General features: G+C 39.9%; 1 protein-coding gene across 2 annotated transcripts in view; it reads left to right on the top strand.

Moving 5' to 3' along the window:
• Positions 1-215: 215 nt before the first annotated feature.
• The window catches only part of TOPBP1 (DNA topoisomerase II binding protein 1), a 46,745-nt gene continuing 28,776 nt past the window's right edge, over positions 216-18,184 (top strand). The window contains exons 1-8 of one of the 2 annotated variants that reach the window (XM_042475692.1): positions 216-281; positions 7,607-7,694; positions 10,354-10,488; positions 11,309-11,452; positions 12,245-12,426; positions 12,860-13,053; positions 14,650-14,709; positions 15,720-15,899. In XM_042475692.1, coding sequence (XP_042331626.1) covers positions 7,611-7,694; positions 10,354-10,488; positions 11,309-11,452; positions 12,245-12,426; positions 12,860-13,053; positions 14,650-14,709; positions 15,720-15,899 — 979 coding nt within the window. In that variant the 5' untranslated portion in view covers positions 216-281; positions 7,607-7,610. The remainder of the gene's footprint in view (positions 282-7,606; positions 7,695-10,353; positions 10,489-11,308; positions 11,453-12,244; positions 12,427-12,859; positions 13,054-14,649; positions 14,710-15,719; positions 15,900-18,184) is intronic. The other variant, XM_042475693.1, reaches the window with a different exon arrangement.

Below are 18,184 nucleotides of genomic sequence, written 5' to 3'. Positions count from 1 at the left end.
AGCCAAATAACCGCCCCCTTGGCCTGTTTAACTCCTCCCTCAGGAGCAGCCCTTAAAGGGGCCGCGCTCCTCTCGCCTCTGGGGCCAATGGTTTCTGCCTCTCCTTACCCTGCCCCTTTAAGGCCCCTTTAAGGCGGAGCCATTTTGGCGGAATTTCTCTCGGAGGAAGGCTTGAGCCGTCTGCGGCGCATGCGCCCTTTGCCTCCTCGTCGTTTCCCGCCAGCCTTCGGAAGAGGGAAGAAGGGAGTCGTCGGTGGGACTGAGAGCGAAGCCGAGGCACGGTGAGCCTCTCTTATGGTCCCTGTGGGAGGGGATATGGATAGACGGGGCACTGGGCGCCCTCCTTTTCCCGGACCCGTCCTCCATTTCAACCCCCTCTCCAGGTGGAGTCCCCCCCAAATGTCCTCTATTTCGAGACTGACCAGGGTGATCAGGCGTCCTCCTTTTCCAGGACGTGTCCTCCATTTCCACCTTCTGTCCAGGAGGAATGCCAAAATGCCCTCCATTTTGAGCCTGACCAAGAAGCATGGCTTTATATTAGTGTTTTTGTTCCAGGGTGCCCAGGCGTCCTCCTTTTCCAGGACACGTCCTCCATTTGGACTCTTTGTCTAGTAGGAATCCCCAAATGTCCTCCATTTTGAGCCAGACCAGGGTGCCCAGGCGTCCTCCTTTTCCAGGACACGTCCAATGCCCTCCATTTTGAGCCTGACCAAGAAGCATGGACTTATATTAGTGTTTGTAGCCCAAGGTGACCAGGCGTCCTCCTTTTCCAGGACGTGTCCTCCATGTCCACATTCTGTCCAGGAGGAGTTCCAAAACGTCCTCCATTTTGAGCAAGACTAAGAAGTTGGTAAGCCTTTATCCCCCTGTTTTTAAAACCAGACTATATACAGAGCCATAGTCCAACATTCAAGCCATTACACCACATCTCTAACTTAATCCATGGCATAGGAGGCAGTGTGGTGTAGTGGTTTGAGTGTTGGATTATGACTGGAGAGACCAGGGTTTGATTCCCACTTGGCCACCAAACCTACTCAGTGATCTAGAGCAAATCACACTCTCTCCGCCTCGGGAAGACAAAGGCATTCCTTACCTGAACAAATCTTGCCAAGAAAGCCCCATGATTGGTTCACTTTAGGGTTGCCATAATTTGGAAATGGCTTGAGGTCACACGACAACAACAAAAACAACAACAGCAAATAGGAAAGCGACTTATGTATACCTGTACTTTCAAGTACAGTTGTCCCTCCATATTCGCTAGGGTTAGGGGAACAAGACCCCCGTGAATATGGAAAAACTGCAAATAACAAAAACACTGTTTTTACCTGAGAGGACACTTCTCTAGGAATCTCTAGGTCCTCCAGAGCAACTCTGTGGTCAATGTCCAACATACACTGACCATAGAATGGCACTTGAGTAGCTACAAATGGTCTTTCAGTGCAACTTTTAGTTAAAGTTGACCACAGAGTTGCACTGGAGGACCTAGACAGTCCTAAAGAGAACATATTAATGAAATCCGTGAATAAGCAAATCCGCAAATATCAAGCCACAAACATAGAGGGATGACTGTATTGCAAATTACCATATTGCAGTTGGGGATGTACTAAAACAAATGACAGTACTTGCCCATAGAGAAGCCATACCTGCCCATAGAGAATAATTGGAAAATACTTGCCTATAGCAAGTAGTCTCCAATTTTTCCTATGGGCAAATATTCTCCAATGATTCTTTATGGGAAGCAGTCTCCAATGATTCTCTATGGGAAGTATTCTCCAATGATTCTCTATGGGCAAGCATTCTCCATTGATTCCCTATGTGCAAGTAGTGTCCAATGATTCTTTATGGGAAGCAGTCTCCAATAATTCTCTATGGGAAGTATTCTCCAATGATTCTCTATGGGCAAGCATTCTCCATTGATTCCCTATGTGCAAGTAGTGTCCAATGATTCTCTATGGGAAGTATTCTCCAATGGTTCCCTATGGGAAGTAGTCGCTAATGATTTCCCAGTAGATAAGATCCCCACATCCTGTTTGGGTTATGCTCCTCCCTCTCACCCGAATAGGCAGGCAGAAAAAAGAGACCTTCTGGTGGCCCCATGTGAATAGAGCTAACCCTAGAAGGCCAGTCTTGTCCTGCCATATCATTCCATTGGATGTGTTTGCTGCTGCTCTGCATCATCTTCTCTACAGCCGCTCCAGTCCTCCCCCCCCCAGTATATTAAAACAATAAAGCAGTTTAAATAAGAATGCCGGCAGATGGGCTTGCCATTCAACTAGCTCATGGACCTATTGTTACAAGATGTATCATGCATATGCGGAATTAGGCTTAAGGCCATGAATGTTCCTGGTGCCAAGTTCTTTCTTCTAGTTAGTCTGAAGGTGCTATAAGATCCCTTTGCATACTGTTGTTATAAGTTTAGCCACTGTGTGGATGTGTGTCTTATCCCTGACTAGGTTTTCATGGCAAAGCCTTATTCAGAGGACACCATAGCCCACTGCCTTTTTCCGAGGCTGGACTTGCTAGTGGCTACACCTTGTTTTCTTCTAGCACACAAGCTCAGATCTAATATACTATACAGTTCCATATAGGGAGCTGTAGCCAGCCCCCTGTATTTCCACAGCTTGCTTCTCTTTCTCTCTCTCTCTCTCTCTCTCTCTCTCTCTATATATATATATATATATATATATATATATCAGAGAAACAAATCATGCCAGACAAATCTGATCTCTTTCTTTGATAAAATTACCAGCTTGGTAGATGAAGGGAATGCTGTGGATATAGTATATCTTAATTTCAGTAAGGCCTTTGACAAGGTTTCCCATGACATTCATGCAAACAAGCTTGTAAAATGTGGGCTAGACAAAGTAACTGTTAAATGGACCTGTAATTGGTTGACCGGCCAAACTCAAAGGGTGCTCAACAATGGCTCTTTTTCCTCCTGGAGGGAAGTGACCAGTGGGGTCCCACAGGGCTCTGTCCTGGGCCCAGTGCTATTCAACATCTTTATAAATGACTTGGATGACAGAATTGGGGGCATACTCATCACATTTGCAGATGACACCAAATTAGGAGGAATAGTTAATACTCCAGAGGACAGGACCAACATTCAAAATGATCTGAATAGACTAGAAAGCTGGGCCAAAGCTAGCAAAATGAAATTCAACACAGAGAAATGTAAGGTACTGCACTGAGGGCAGAAAAATGAAATGCACAGATATAGGATGGAAGACACATTGCTGAATGAAAGTACATGTGAAAGGGATCTAGGAGTCCAAGTAGACCATAAGTTGAACATGAGTCAACAGTGTGATGTGGCAGCAAAAAAGGCCAATGCAATTCTAGGCTGCATCAATAAAAGTATAGTGTCTAGATCAAGAGAAGTAATAGTGCCACTGTATTCTGCTCTGGTCAGGCCCCACCTGGAATATTGTGTCCAGTTCTGGGCACCACAATTCAAAAAGGACATTGAGAAACTGGAGCGTGTCCAGAGGAGGGCTACTAAAATGGTGAAAGGTCTGGAAACCTTGCCCTATGAGGAACGACTCAGGGACCTGGGGATGTTTAGCCTGGAGAAGAGAAGGTTAAGAGATGATATGATAGCCCTGTTTAAATATTTGAAAGGATGTCACATTGAGGAGGGAGCAAGCTTGTTTTCTGCTGCTCCAGAGGACAGGACCTGGAACAATGGATGCAAGCTACAGGAAAAGAGATTCCACCTCAACATTAGGAAGAACTTCCTGACAGATGGCCCTTGTGGTCTCTTCCAACTCTATGATTCTATAATATTCCCCAAAAACTCCTTGATTTCCCTACTTTATATAAGGGACTCCATTTTACTATGCATTGTATTTTATGAGACTTGAGCTTCCATGACTTTTGGTATCCATGGGAGGTCCTAGTACCAAATTCTAATGGATACCGAGGCCCAATGTAGTACCTAAAATTGACGTTTGTTTTCCTTTGACAGATGTTTTCATGGAGGAATTTCTTCCCTTGCAGTTGGGTAGCAGAGGGTTATTCTTATCAAGTCCTCTGTTAGCATTTCATAACTCCTTAATTAGCAGTTCATTCAGCCTGGAGTTCCCTCAGCCTTCCTATAGGTTGATGATAGTCTACTGCATGGAGTTGGAGGATTTTTTAAGTCATTGAACAAGTTCTTCCTCAGATGAAATCAGACATAATTATGGCAACAGGTCCTGTTAACACAGAGTGCGTACACATCTGCATGGACGTACCAATGTCTGCCGAGATACAGGGCAGCCAGTCTCCTCCTTGCCTAACCATGGAAGTAGTCTTATTTTTACACAGGTGCACATATGTTCCAGTAAAAACTACCCACTGTTCTGAAATATTAGTTGATGGTCAAGCATTAACATTCATCTTCTAGAATGGTAAATCTTTATTGCTGTAAGGTAAATCACCTTCATTGCTATAACCATTTGATAAGGTGATCGGTGATAGGGTGGGAGCTGGCATAGCTCCAGATTGGATTAGGTTCCATTCTGATTGATCACACAATCCATGATAATCCACAATTTAGATGTTAAAACCCTGGGGGCTTAACTGGAAATCCTTCTTTTCCCCATTGGGATCATTAGCATCTGTTTTCCCTAGACTGAGAAGTAAGGGGTGAAATGGGATTGGGCCATGGAAGGAAGGGCACTCATGCCTGACATACCCCCCCCCATCTCAGGGTGAGCCAGACACCTCTCCATCTCTCTATACCAATACCAGTTGAACTGGCAGTCTAGGCCAGGCCTGCTACTTCTGGTGAACTCCCAGAGTGCAATGGGAACAATTACTGGTTCCTCAGACCAGATAGCTCTGCCCTATATCACATTGGTCACCTTGAGTGTCTCTTAGGATCCCCTGAAACCTTCTCCTTATTGAAATTCTTCCAGGAGGACATTGGTTGGAGCCTTAGGCCACCACAGCCCTAGACAGACTGCACTTATAACCTCACTGTTGTGGCACAGGCAAGGGGCCAGGATGGCATCCCATCCTCATGGGCAGAGACTCCTCAGGCGACTGTTGTTGCTTGCTCTGCCTACAGATCACCATTCATCTACTGGGAATAACGCACAGTCCTGAGGGTGCTGACAGTCTTATTTTCTAAGAGAGGCCTCTCTGAAGCACCTTCCTGGATGGAGCTCCTCCTGATTGCTGTCCTTTTGGCATGCAGGGGGTCTGAGCCTGGGATCCTGCTAGCATACAAGCAGCTAAATGTTATTAGACCTGACAATTCAGCGAGACCCATAGGGTGAGGTCTAACCTTCACAGAGTGCAGAATTGCTCCCCTCCCCCTAGCCTTCTCTTTCATCTCTCCCAGGAATTTGAAAGAATATAAAACATACACTATGCCTGGAGAGCAACCCATAGAGAAGAAGCAGCTTTCGTTCCTCTGATGCCCCACTTTGTCTCCTTTCAGCCCTATTCTAACGGCACAAAGGCATCAGCTTCCATGTCTAGCAAGTGGATCATGCCCTGCATTACTACTTGCCATGAATCCTTGAAGGTCATCACCAGAAACTAAGTCACCCATACCAAAGAGTGCAGATGCATCAACACCTCTAGCCATCATAGGTCCTATAGCAGAGATCAGCAGAATGGCCGTGTGGAAGCCACCATACACACTTGTTAGGCATCACTAGCTCGGCAGTTTGATTCAGCTGAGGCTGCTGTTGGTAGCAGGGTTTTGCAGCAGGTACTCAAACCTATGTCACTGAGGGGCTAGCACCACCCATCCTGTTTAGATTTGCTTTGGTAAATCCCAAACTACAGGATGTAGGGATCTTATCTACTGGGAAAAGGGGCATTGGCTCTTACCTGTGATATGTCCATTTCCAGTAGATAAGAACACCACATCCTGGCCCTCTCACAGGGGTGTGTAGTGATGGTTCATAATCCACATAGTTCTGTTCTATGGGGAGCAAGTTAGATTACTCACTGGCTGTCTCTGTTGCCATCTACATCTGTATAGTCTGACAGAGAAATAAATTGTTAGGCTTTTTCTGGAGCATTCAGCTGTTGTAGTGACTGGCCTTCTAGGGTTAGCTCTGTCCACGTGGGGTCACCAGAAGGTCTCTATTTTCTGCCTGCCTATTGGAGTGAGTGGGAGGAGCATAACCTAAACTACAAGATGTGGGGCTCTTATCTACTGGAAATGGACATATCACAGGTAAGAGCCAATGTCCCTTTCTCTATGGGAAGTATTCTCCAGTGATTCCCTATGGGAAGTAGTTTTCAATGATTCCCTATGGGAAGTATTCTCCAATGAGTCCCTATGGGCAAGTATTCTTCAATGATTCCCTATGGGAAGTATTCTCTGATGATTTCCTATGGGCAATTGTTCCCCAATGATTTCCTATGGGCAAGTATTCCTTAATTATTCTCTATGGGAAAGATTTGCTAATGATTCCCCATGGGCAGGTATGGTTTCCCTGTGGGCAAGTACTGTACTGTCATTTGTTTTAGTATGCCCCTTGCAATTGTCCTGAAGGATGGTGACTGAGGAAATCATGTTCCAATCAGTTGTACCTCTTTGACAGGGAATGAAGCCAGTCTTCCCTTTCGCTTGAGTCCTAGTCTTCCTCTTATTTCCACAGTGTTTGAGAATGTTTTCTCAAGGATAAACAGTTTAGAAATATGCAGATCTTAACATGTGCACTGACTCTCATGCCAGCTACCTTTCACAAGTGAGTGGGACTCCTTGCCTACTTATGTGATGCCAGTGTTGGACCTGTTCATCTTGTGGACTTATTAATGAGTCTTCACATGTAAAATGAGAGGCTGAAAAACATTAAGCCATGTATTACATGGTCAGATATGCTTCAAGTCATTTTAGTGCCTGAGGAAGAAAGCTGCTCTGGAAATAAAATCATACCGTAGTAATATACTAAATAATGGGAGAGCCAGTGTGGTGTAGTGCTTTGAGTGTTGGGCTATGACTCTGGAGAATAAGGTTCAAATCCCTGCTCAATCATGAAACCCACTGGACGACGCTGGGCAAGTGGGTTCTCAGCCTCAGAGGATGGCAGTGACAAACCCCCTCTGAAGAACTTGCCAAGGAAACCCTGTGATAGGTTTGCCTTAGGGTCATCATAAGTTGGAAAGGACTTGAAGCCACACCATGACAGGAGCTTGGGCAATTCACACTCTCTCAGCCTCAGGGGATAGCCAGGGCAAACCCTCTCAGTGAAGAAACTTGCCAAAAAAAACCCATGATAGGTTGAACAACTTGAAGGTACGTAACAACAGCAACAAATTTTAGAATGAGACCCACCAAAAGGAGAAATCCTGCTGATGTTTTCCTCATGGCTGAAGGAAGTTTCTTCAAAGGGGTTTGCCATTGCCTTCCTCTGAAGCTGAGAGTTTGGGACTTGTCCAAGTTCACCCAGTGAGTTTCATGACCAAGCTGGGAATCGAACCCTGGTCTCCAAAGTTGTAGTCCAACACTCAAATCACTATGTCACATTGGCTCTCATACATGGATATGTACCTTCTTATTTGAACACACATTTCCATATTTCCATAGCTCTGTTGAATTTTGTTAAGTTTTCTTCCAGTTATGTAATATTACATATGCTTTTTATTATTTCCTCTTTAGTTAAATGATGAAAGGTAGCAAGGAACCATATCTTGTGAAATTTATCAAGTCTTCAGAGAACTCAGATTTTTTCCACCAGGCCCTTGAGGTAAGCTTATTTAATATATATTTGAGCTGTTTAGCGAATATGATGTGCTAACTAAAAATACTGAGTTATGTTTGGACACAGTGACCTTTTACAGACTGCCAAAATAAAGCTGCTTCGGGTCTCTTTGGAGGTATGCTGTTTAAATGATGCATGCATCCTAAGAATCCGGAAGCTGCACCAAAGCTGCACTCCGGTGCTTAGGAATGGAGTGTGGCTTTGACGCGACCTCCGGACTCTTAGGACCCATGCATCATTTAAACAGCATATCTCCAAAGAGACCCGAAGCAGCTTTATTTTGGCAGTCTGTAACAGGCCAGTGTGAATGCTTTATCACTTTTCCTGTTGGAGTTTTTGTCTTACAGAAGATAAAAATACTGGGGCTTTCAGCAAAAGTCCCAAAATTAAAGCATTTCCTTGCCTCCTTCCTCTTTCTCAGCTCCTCCCATGTTCTTAAAGTAAGAGTGGGAGGAAATGAGCAATGGCAGGTATTGGCTGGTGTTTTAGTCAAGCCAAAGCTTCTGAACTCCTTTGCGAAGGGCATTGAAAAGCCAATGTGATATAAGATTGTGATAGCTTAATGAAAATAGCCCAGTGTGCAGCTGCTATTTTTTAAAAAGGAAAATTCTATGTTGGGCATAATTAGGAAAACAAACAAACTGTAAATAAAACTGCCAATATCATACTGCTCTCATATAAATTCATAACATGACCACATCTGGAATACTGTATATATATCTTGTCACTACACCTGGAAAAGGAAATCGTAGAGCTGGAAAAGGTGTAGAAATTGGCAACAGACTGGAGCAACTGCTCAGTGAGACAAGTTACAATGTTTGGGGCTATTTAGCTTTTTAAAATGTCTTTTCTTCCTGTCTCTTAATAGGGTCATAAGATTTACTGAATGTAAATGGTTTGGAAGGTTAGAAGATGGTACTTCTTCACACTGCATAGTTACATTGTCATAACTACTCTGTCTTTCCTTGTACCACCTATCTTTCTTCTGCCCATGCACAAATGTGAGGAGGAAGAAATTCCCAGAACGGGGTTCTGAAGAGCAAAAAGTGGACCTAAAATATCCAGAGTTGGGTGAAGCTGGAGACTGCAGAAATTAGCTGAAGGACAAGGAACCTGTGGCATTGTAGTTCAAGGGGGAAACTTGTTCATTTTTTTGTTCAAGAATGGAGATGTCAGTTAATGGAAGATAACAATTTATTTAATAACACAGTGATGGTCAAGATTTGTTTATTTATTTAAAGTATTTCTATATCACCTTCCAACCCACAAGGGCTCTGAAGATGGTGACACCCCCCCCCCTCAGCAACTAAGTAGATTGTTGTACAGTGGTACCCCGGGATACGAATGCGCCGCCTTACGAAATTTCCGGGTTACGAAAAAAATCCAATTAAAAAAACTGTTCCGGGTTACGAAGGTTTTTTCGGGTTACGAAAAATTTTTTGGTGCTTTTCGGCGCTATTTCACACGAAATCGCGGCTTTTCCCCATTAGCGCCAATGGGTTTTTCGGCTTGCGAAGTATTCCGGGTTACGAAAGCGGCGGCGGAACGAATTAATTTCGTAACCCGGGGTACCACTGTACTACACTCTTATAGGGCTACTATTCCACTGTAACACTCTGGCTGCCTCCTGTTGCATTGTGGGGTTTGTAGTTCAGTGAGTCCTAAGATCTCTGGCTGAGAATTCTAAGTGCCCCTCCCTAAACAGCAAATCCCAGCATGCAACAGGAGGCAGCCAGAGCAGTTAAAGTGGAAAAGTGGCATTATAAGAGTGAAGTGTGGTAATCTCTTAAAACAATACAAAGATAAAAAGTATTTCAAACACATTAAAATACTCCTTAAAAACTTCTAAAAAGTGCTCTGAAAACAATCCTAGAATCCAGTTTTGAAACAATTTTCAAACATTGAGTGCCATGATGCAATGCTGTTTTGTCTGTAAACATTTATTTGTGCAATATAGCAATAAGGCAAACATACACTTCGCACACCTTACCCTTTATAGCTTTTTTAGAAAATCCACCTAGCAACAACATATAGCAAATCATAGGAGATGCCAATCATGAAATAGCAGCCATTAAGCCATAATGCAAGACTAACAAGCAAATACCAAGTAAAAACTTTATGTTGACTTTCCTCCTTAAATATCAGATTCTTATTGTTATTAACAGAAGGATGCAGTTAGTTGATGGTAGGATCAGAAGATTCTGTTAATCTTAGTCTGTTTTTTCTTGAGATTCCTAAAATTTTAATAATTTGGCAGCTTTTTTTCTTTGATTCAGAAAATTTTTCCTTTACCCTGGATCTACCTCACTTTGACCCTATGGTCAGTCTCTGACCTTCCTCTTCACAATAGCTATCTAGTTTATATGTCAATTTTGAAATGGTATGTACAGGATACCAAACTGAGCGGAAACAATTTTACTTTTTCTTATTTTTCTTTTACTGTTGATTGAATTATTTTTAGTATATAGGAAACTCAACCAAAACCAGCTTGCTTGCTTGCTTGCTTGCTTTATTTATTTATTTATTTATTTGTGCATGCATGCATTGCTGGAAGCTTTTAAAAGAACTGAATTAGAAAAGAAAACCCTACAGAGCTTGCAAATCCAGAGTATACATGTACCTGTTGCTTATGCTTATTTTGCAGTCCATTAAAGAATTTCAGTCAGAAGAATATCTTGAGATTCTTGAAAATGAAGCTGCACTGAGAATACAGGAGAATGACAAATCTCTTTATATATGTGATCCATTCAGTGGCCCTGTTTTTAATCACCTTCAAAAGGTTTGCATTTTATTTTTGTTTTTGGTTATGCTAAAATGTTATCTTGATAAATGGCATTTTGGTCAGGAAATTCTATAAGAGAATGGAAATGTTTTCCAGTAATAAATATATGTGCTAATGTAAATGTTACAGGATAGAGCATTCTGGTTTTGTTAATAGCTGTTGCACATAAGTGGCTAAATAAGAATGTTTTAATACAGTGGGCCCTTTGTATATGCGGGGATCTGTTCCGGACTCCCTCACATATGGAAAAAACTGTGGGACCTCAAGTCCCATTGAGTTCAGTGGTGGTGCATTCCCTCATGTGCCATTTTGTCCCCCTGGACTTGCCATCCGTATGAGCTCAAGTCTGCATATGGGGCAGACGGACTGTATAATAGAGGCTAGTAGAAGTGAATCCTATAGTTCAGTGATGGTGAACCTTTTACAGACCAAGTGCCCAAATTGCAACCCAGACCCCACTTATTTATTGCAAAGTGCCGCGTCCCTCTGGCTTTCTAGTAAGAAACTCTGGCAAACTCTGTGCTAGGGTAACAGCATGTATGTCCACAGAGGGCTCTGAGTGCCACCTCTGGCACGCGTTCCATAGGTTCACCATCACTGCTATATTTCATCAGATTGTCTGGGTAGTAGGGCCACTGTTAAGATGGGGTAATAGTTTTTTTTTTTATTCTGTCATTGTGAAAGAAACCATAGTTCTGGTTATGCGGTCCATATGAATTCTGTTAGTTGTTCAAGACATATATTGGCTTGGGGTGGAATTTTTTTGAGAAAAGTATTCTACTTGACTTTCTTTCTTTCTTTCTTTACATTCTCTCAGCTTGGTTGTAGGATTGTTGGACCACAGGTTGTTATCTATTGTATGCAGAACCAGCGATGTGTCCCAAGAGCTGACTATCCAGTATTTAATATGACAATGGCTGATGTAACAATATCATGTACAAATCTTCAAAAGGAAACCAGGGTAATGTACTATGCAATAGATTGTTCAGCGATTATGTAAGGTTTATCTTTTAGATCATTTTATTAGGTTGCCTCTGGCAGTAAAATTGGTAAAAACACACAGTTATGGCAATTTGGAGCCCAAACCCACTTTCAAAATGTCACCAGGGACATTGACTAAATAGATGTGTTTCCTACAGAAGCCTAGAATTCAAAGTCATGGTGTCTAAACTTTTCTGATATATTAACATTTTTTAGTCAGAGAGAGTGTCTAGCTTCTATATGGAAATGGGCTGCACTTTCATTAAGTTTGTTTTAGTAATATGCATTCTGAATCTGTTCTTCCATAAGTTAAATATACTTGCCTTATCTTATGGCAGGAAAGAGAGATTTTTATTTTAGAATTTAAAGAATTAAATGTGTGCTCTTTGCCCTATACTTTTTTACCATGATGCCAAAGCTCCGATATAAAGGGTCATTGGCCTCCCATCTACTTTGATCTACAACTCACATCATCTTCACCCAGTATGTCCAATAGTATATGATGGGACATGGAATACCGTATTGTGATTAGTTTAATCTAAAACATCTACCCTTATTTACATTATAGGCATATTGTGTTTTACCCTGATATTCTCAGGTTTGGCAGTGTTGTTTGTGTTATGTTCTTCAAACTGGTACACTGTTTTAGAGCTATATATATACCAGTATTAACAGTTATATAGCATTGTTTGTCTTTATAGTGGTTTCCAAATTATTTTCATCTGTGTAATTTAGTTGTTTTTTATGTGCTGCAATTTTTTCTTTTCCATAGGAAGAGGTCCATAAGTATGTACAAATGATGGGTGGCCGCATATACAGAGATCTTAATGTATTAGTAACTCATCTTATAGCTGGAGAAGTTGGAAGCAAGAAATACTTAGTTGCTGCTAATTTGAAAAAACCCATTTTGCTTCCCTCTTGGATACAAGTATTATGGAATAAATCACAACATAGGTAAGACCACACTTCATGAATTTATTAACATTGTATAAAGTGAAAAATATAGCGCTATAATAGTTCCTAATAAAGGTTTTAAGATTCTAAAATTATTAAGCACTCTTGCTTAAACTCATTTGTTAATTATAAGTCTCAGTACCAAATAAATAGATAAATAAAGTTCAATCATTGAGCCTCACTTGGAATAATGGACAATGGGAAAAATGTAAACAGCGTATATCTTTGACACTGTGCTGTTTTTTATGTTACATAGACACTTTCATAGGGTTGGAGGTATACTTGCTGTACTAATTTAAATCAGTTAGATAACTAATATAAGCCCCATTGATTTCTGTGATTCTAGTCTAAATGTGACTGAACTCAGACGTACTGTAGTTTTTCTGCTAATAAGAAATATCAATACTAATTTTATTGCTCTTGTTTCCAACAGAATGATCAGATACACAGACATAAATATGGATGACTTCTTATGCCCTTTGTTTCTTGGCTGTACAGTATGTGTAACTGGTTTGAGCAGCGTGGACCGAAAAGAGGTTCAGCGTCTCACCACGGAAAATGGTGGTCAGTACACAGGGCAACTCAAGATGAATGAATGTACCCACCTTATTGTTAAAGAGCCAAAAGGTAAACATCTCTTTGAAGCATACACAGTTTTACTTGGCTTGAACTCAGGAGGCTTCTTGTAAAAGTGTACAATTTTTCAAGGTCATAACTGTTTTTAACTGTGGCTCAAGTTTGAATCCTGAGTGCAGGAGATATCTTTGGTGTAGGAGTGGCAAAGCATAGCCTACTGGCCACATGCAGTCTCCAGGTCCGTTGTTGTTGTTTTGTTTTGTTTTGTTTTGCAACTACTTCCATTCCCTCAACATCTGTGAAAACAGTGTTTCCACCACAATTTGGGTATGCATTCTTATTATGAGGTAGCTTGCCACCTACATTCAATAACAAACTACAATTAGAGTAGGAATCAGGAAGGCAGCAATTGACTGCCACCCCTCCATCCAACTAAAGTGAAACAAATAAAATAGAAGTAAGAAGTAAAGCTGTCATCTGCAGCTGGATTATAGCAAGGGAATTTTTCCTAGTCACTCCTGCTGCCCTTCCTATAGGGGTCTGCCTCTGAGGATGTAGAGCCAGACATTCAGGAAGCAACCAGATCTGTACAGCAAAGCCAGCTAGTGATGGTGGCATTTTCATCTTCATTGTCTTCTGTATAGGAGAACATGATCCTTCTTTATCTGCTTGGCATGGTGGTGGTGAAGAACAACCTCGCCCACCCCTGCAAGCAGTCAACTGTGGACTATACATTATAATCACCACAAATACTTAAAGGACAACAGTCTTTTACAATTGCACCTTTTCCACCAAGTTGGTACAGGGCCTTTAACGTTTTTAGAAGTCTTGTTTTCTGCTAGCAATAGTTGCTTTGCCTCCTACAAATGACCTATCTATGGAAGGCTTCTGATCTTGTGGGGAAATTTTGCTGGGGAAAGTCTTCTCCAGAGAGATGAGGAACCCTCTTAACACAGTGCAGAAAGTGGTGCTGAGGGCTGCAGAGAAGGAGGTAATTGGTGAAATCAGCTTCCCCCACATCTCTTGCAGATGATTCTGCCACCAGCAAAAGCAAACTCTGGACCCAAACTTAGATTTTTCAGTTATGTCATATAATGGAATCATTAAACATCTAATTATTGTATATTGTTGTATTTGGACCACAATAATTTCTTTAGATTTTCCTTTTTTTAAAATTAAATTTTATTTAAAAAATTGTACAAATAATATTCCATCAGTACATCTCCAATCTCATAACCTTATACATCAATTAATAAAAGTCTTCTAAATTTTGTTCTACTTTCTTTTTAACATTTCTGTACTTCCTGGTTAGCTGAAGTATTACCACATTTACTTAATGTTTATTTTACTGAATTCTTAGCATTTTCATTACCACTATTGCTTTTTGAGCTTTCAAAACTTAACTTCCCCCAACACTTCCTACTATACCAACTACATCTACTTTTTCCTATTCATAGACAAATTCTTTGTCATCATAATTTCTTTATCATAGATCTTCATCTATTCTCAACATCTGTATGTACATTTTACTTTAACCTAATTACAGGTATAGCTTCAACTAGTAAATTAGTACTATCTCTAAATCAGAATATGATTACGGTAAGTTTCTAAGATTGTATACATTTTGTCGTCATTTTCATTTTGCAGACAGTCTTTCCAGACCTACCATTCTTTATAGAAGCTTTCGAGCGGCTTTTCCTTCAATAAGTATGTCAACTTTTCAATTTCATATAGATCTAACATCTTGCATTTCCATTCTTCAATCCCTGGACATTCTTCTTTTTTTTCAATTTTTAGCAAATATAATACTTGCAGTAGTCAGGGTGAATAACATAATCTTCTCATGTTTCTTATCCGGATTAAGATCTTCCATCATATTCAAGAGATATAATTTTGCAATCGGTATTCCTTTAATTCCAAATATTTTCTTCATCTCTATGTGAATACTTTTCCAAAATTTTTTAGCTTTAGGGCAATTCCACCACATATGTAGATAGCTCCTGACTTCTTCTTTACATTTCCAGCATGTATTTTTATTTTGTTTAAACATTTTTGCCAACTTATACGGAGTAAGGTACCACCTATACATGGATTTGTATATATTTTCTTTTAGTTCAACACTAATAATTTGTTTAATTTTTTCCCTTCCAAAGTCTCTCCCATTGTTCTAATTGAATCACTTCGTTTAAATCTTTCACCCATTTTAACATAAATTCTTTAACAATTTTGGTTTCCAATTCATATGTCAGTATTAATTTATATAATTTTGAAATTTGTTTCTGTGGTTGTCTTCTTATCTTTAGATTTTCCTATAACGATATTTTAAGACTGTGACTGTGTATTAAAAAAAGTTCTAATTTCAGAAATTGTCGGAGCATTGTGATACATTTACTTCCTACAACTCAGGCATGACTTGACAGAATTACTATCATTTATTTCCATCTGAGGCTTGAATTGTTGTAATGACTTATGCCCATATAAAGAATGCACCACTGTTACACATTTCAATGCAACCATTTTTAAGGGTCCAATTTTGTGTATGCACTCACTGTATGAAGTGGGAGATTAGCTCACTTTCATAAGTCAAATGACAGGAAATGACTTTTAAGAAAATTACGAGTAACAATTGTGTATTCAGGATTTAATATTTTTCATGCAGAATATATTTCCAAATAGATTTTTAAAATTTCAACTTTCTTTTTCTTTATGTTGAAAAGGACAGAAATATGAGTGCGCAAGAAGGTGGAACGTCCATTGTGTATCTATGCAGTGGTTTTTTGATAGCATTGAAAAGGGATTTTGCCAGGACGAATCAATGTATTCAGTAATCCCTAAACCAAAGGAAGCAAATGCACCAAATACGTCAACTCCTACTAGCCAAGCTAGCAACCTTGACAGTAAGTAATGAGTCCCCCAAAGTGTCTTGAGTTTCTATAAAACTAAAAGGGTAAGTTATTTTTAATATAATCAGATTTCTTTCTTTAGTCTGAGAAGATTTTTACTATGTCTCTTTTTGAGAATTTTTGCAAGCCTTCTCAGTGTAGTTTATCTCCTTTTCTATTCCTAAAGATATGAAGATTTCATAGATTAATTTTACATTTTAATGATTTGTGTATACTGCTTTGGCATTTGTAAATGGAGCTAGTTTATAAATTCCCATGCATAAATAGTAAAATAAATATTTTGAATGTACAGTCAGTAATGACTAGGAGGACCTATTTATTCATTTAATTTCATTTGTATGCTGCCTTTCTCCCAGAGTGAGATTGGAAATGGCTCCCAAACAGAATAAATTAAAAAAACAATAATTATTTAAAAAAAATTAAAAACCACCACTTTAAATGGTATAAAATCATTTAAAAGACATAGAAAAGTTAAAAAATAATAATAAAGCACACATCCAAATAAGAAGCTCCCCTGTTTGCAGAGTAAAAGCCTGCTAAAACAGAAAGTTCATTGCTGGCAAAAGGAAAGCTGGGAGGAGGCTAGCTTCGTCTTCTGTGGAAGGTAGTTTCAGAGAGTGAAGGTAGCCTTTTTCTGGTGGCAAGAGAAAACCTTTCCCTGAAGATCTGGTAGGTTTGCCTTGGGAAATAGATGGCTTTTAGATGGTTATGACCAGCATTTTGAATTGTGCCTGGAAACAAACCAGTAGCTAGTGAAGCTGTTTTAATAAATTATAGCCTCCTGATAACTGGTCCCAGTCAGCATTCTGGCTGCAGCCTTTTTGGACCTGCTGGTTTTTGAACATTTTACAAAGGTAGCCCCACATAGAGTGCATTACAATAGTCCATACAAGATGTAATCAAGGCATGTGTACTATACAAGGCCTTATTTACTATTAGGAGAGTGTTTTTACTTTGAGAATTTTGCAGGCTAGTGTTATTTCTTTGTATGTTGAACTACACAACATGGAGCCTTCAGTAAAATGCAGGGCTGGGGAGATGTGATTTTGGGGTTACTCCTTGTTCTACTCTGGAGTACGATATTTTTTATTAATGTTACTCTTACTCCTACTCCTGTAAAAAACCTCTTACTCATTACTCCTACTCTCCAGCCCTGTGGAAAAGCCCCAGTTGGTTTGCAAGGCTGGCACGTGTGTGTGTGTAACTGTCTCTCTGCCTCCCAGGCCCTTCCCCAGTGTAATATAATAAAATTGTTTTTCATGTCTCTCCCAGATGGGTCGAGGCGGGATTACAGTTCACTAAAATATACATAAAACACATTGATAAATAGAATAATAATTAATAGTAAAACTAGCTCATCATCAAGTGGCAATAACATACACAGTAACAATCCTTCATTCCATCCACTCCACTGATTTTCCATTTCTTAATCCTCAAGTAATCAGGCAGTATTCTACAGTCACTGAGAGTGTTCAGTCTGTAGGGTTTCCGTCAACTTACTGATACTTCCTTGCTGTGGGTAGGTAGTAGCCATCCTCGCTACTTAAGCATCCCTACTTGAAGAATGAGTTTACTGTTAGTATATAGACTGTGATATCTACTTCTCTGCCATGTTTTGGGGAAAAGGGTAGTTGGTTATAAGTAAAGGAAGGATAAATTGGATATACAGTACACTATTTTATACTTGTTGTAAACTTGTCAACAGTTAGATCTTGTAGCACTTTCCTATTCCTGATGGCTCTTAGTAATTAGTGTATTGGGGATTGTAATTTTAAGTCTTTCCCATAATTAAAAAGTTTGTTTCATATTTAACATGATCCACTTTTAAATACTGGAAGCTGGTTTACTTGAAATGTTTAAATCCTGAATATAGGTTTAAAAATAAGGCTTATGGCTATATAAGTTTTCATTTTTTAATTTCTTTGCTCTTTTCTCCTTGGTATATTTACTAAGAAGAAAAGAGAAAAACTGTAATTTAGGAACAAAAATACTCTTGAGTATCTGATGTGCCATCTCCTTGGAGGAGACTGTGTCCAAGCAACAAAAAGAGGAAAATGAGTTTGGTCTCTTTGTATTGTAATGTAAGTGCATACAGACAAAACTGGTTAACAGAGATGATAATAATTAGTACAGGCTGAGTCTCCCTTATCCTGAATGCCGAAATTCAAAATACTTCTAAATCCAAAATTGTCCACATGGGTGCTAAGATAGTGACACCTTTGCTATCTGATGGGTCAGTGTACTGAAACTTTGTTTCATGTGCAAAATTATTAAAAATA

This window comes from Sceloporus undulatus, chromosome 6 (assembly GCF_019175285.1).
Source record: "Sceloporus undulatus isolate JIND9_A2432 ecotype Alabama chromosome 6, SceUnd_v1.1, whole genome shotgun sequence".
In the NCBI taxonomy this organism is placed as follows: domain Eukaryota; kingdom Metazoa; phylum Chordata; class Lepidosauria; order Squamata; family Phrynosomatidae; genus Sceloporus; species Sceloporus undulatus.
Note: the sequence above shows the minus strand (reverse complement) of the source record. Positions and strands in the feature narration are given on the sequence as shown.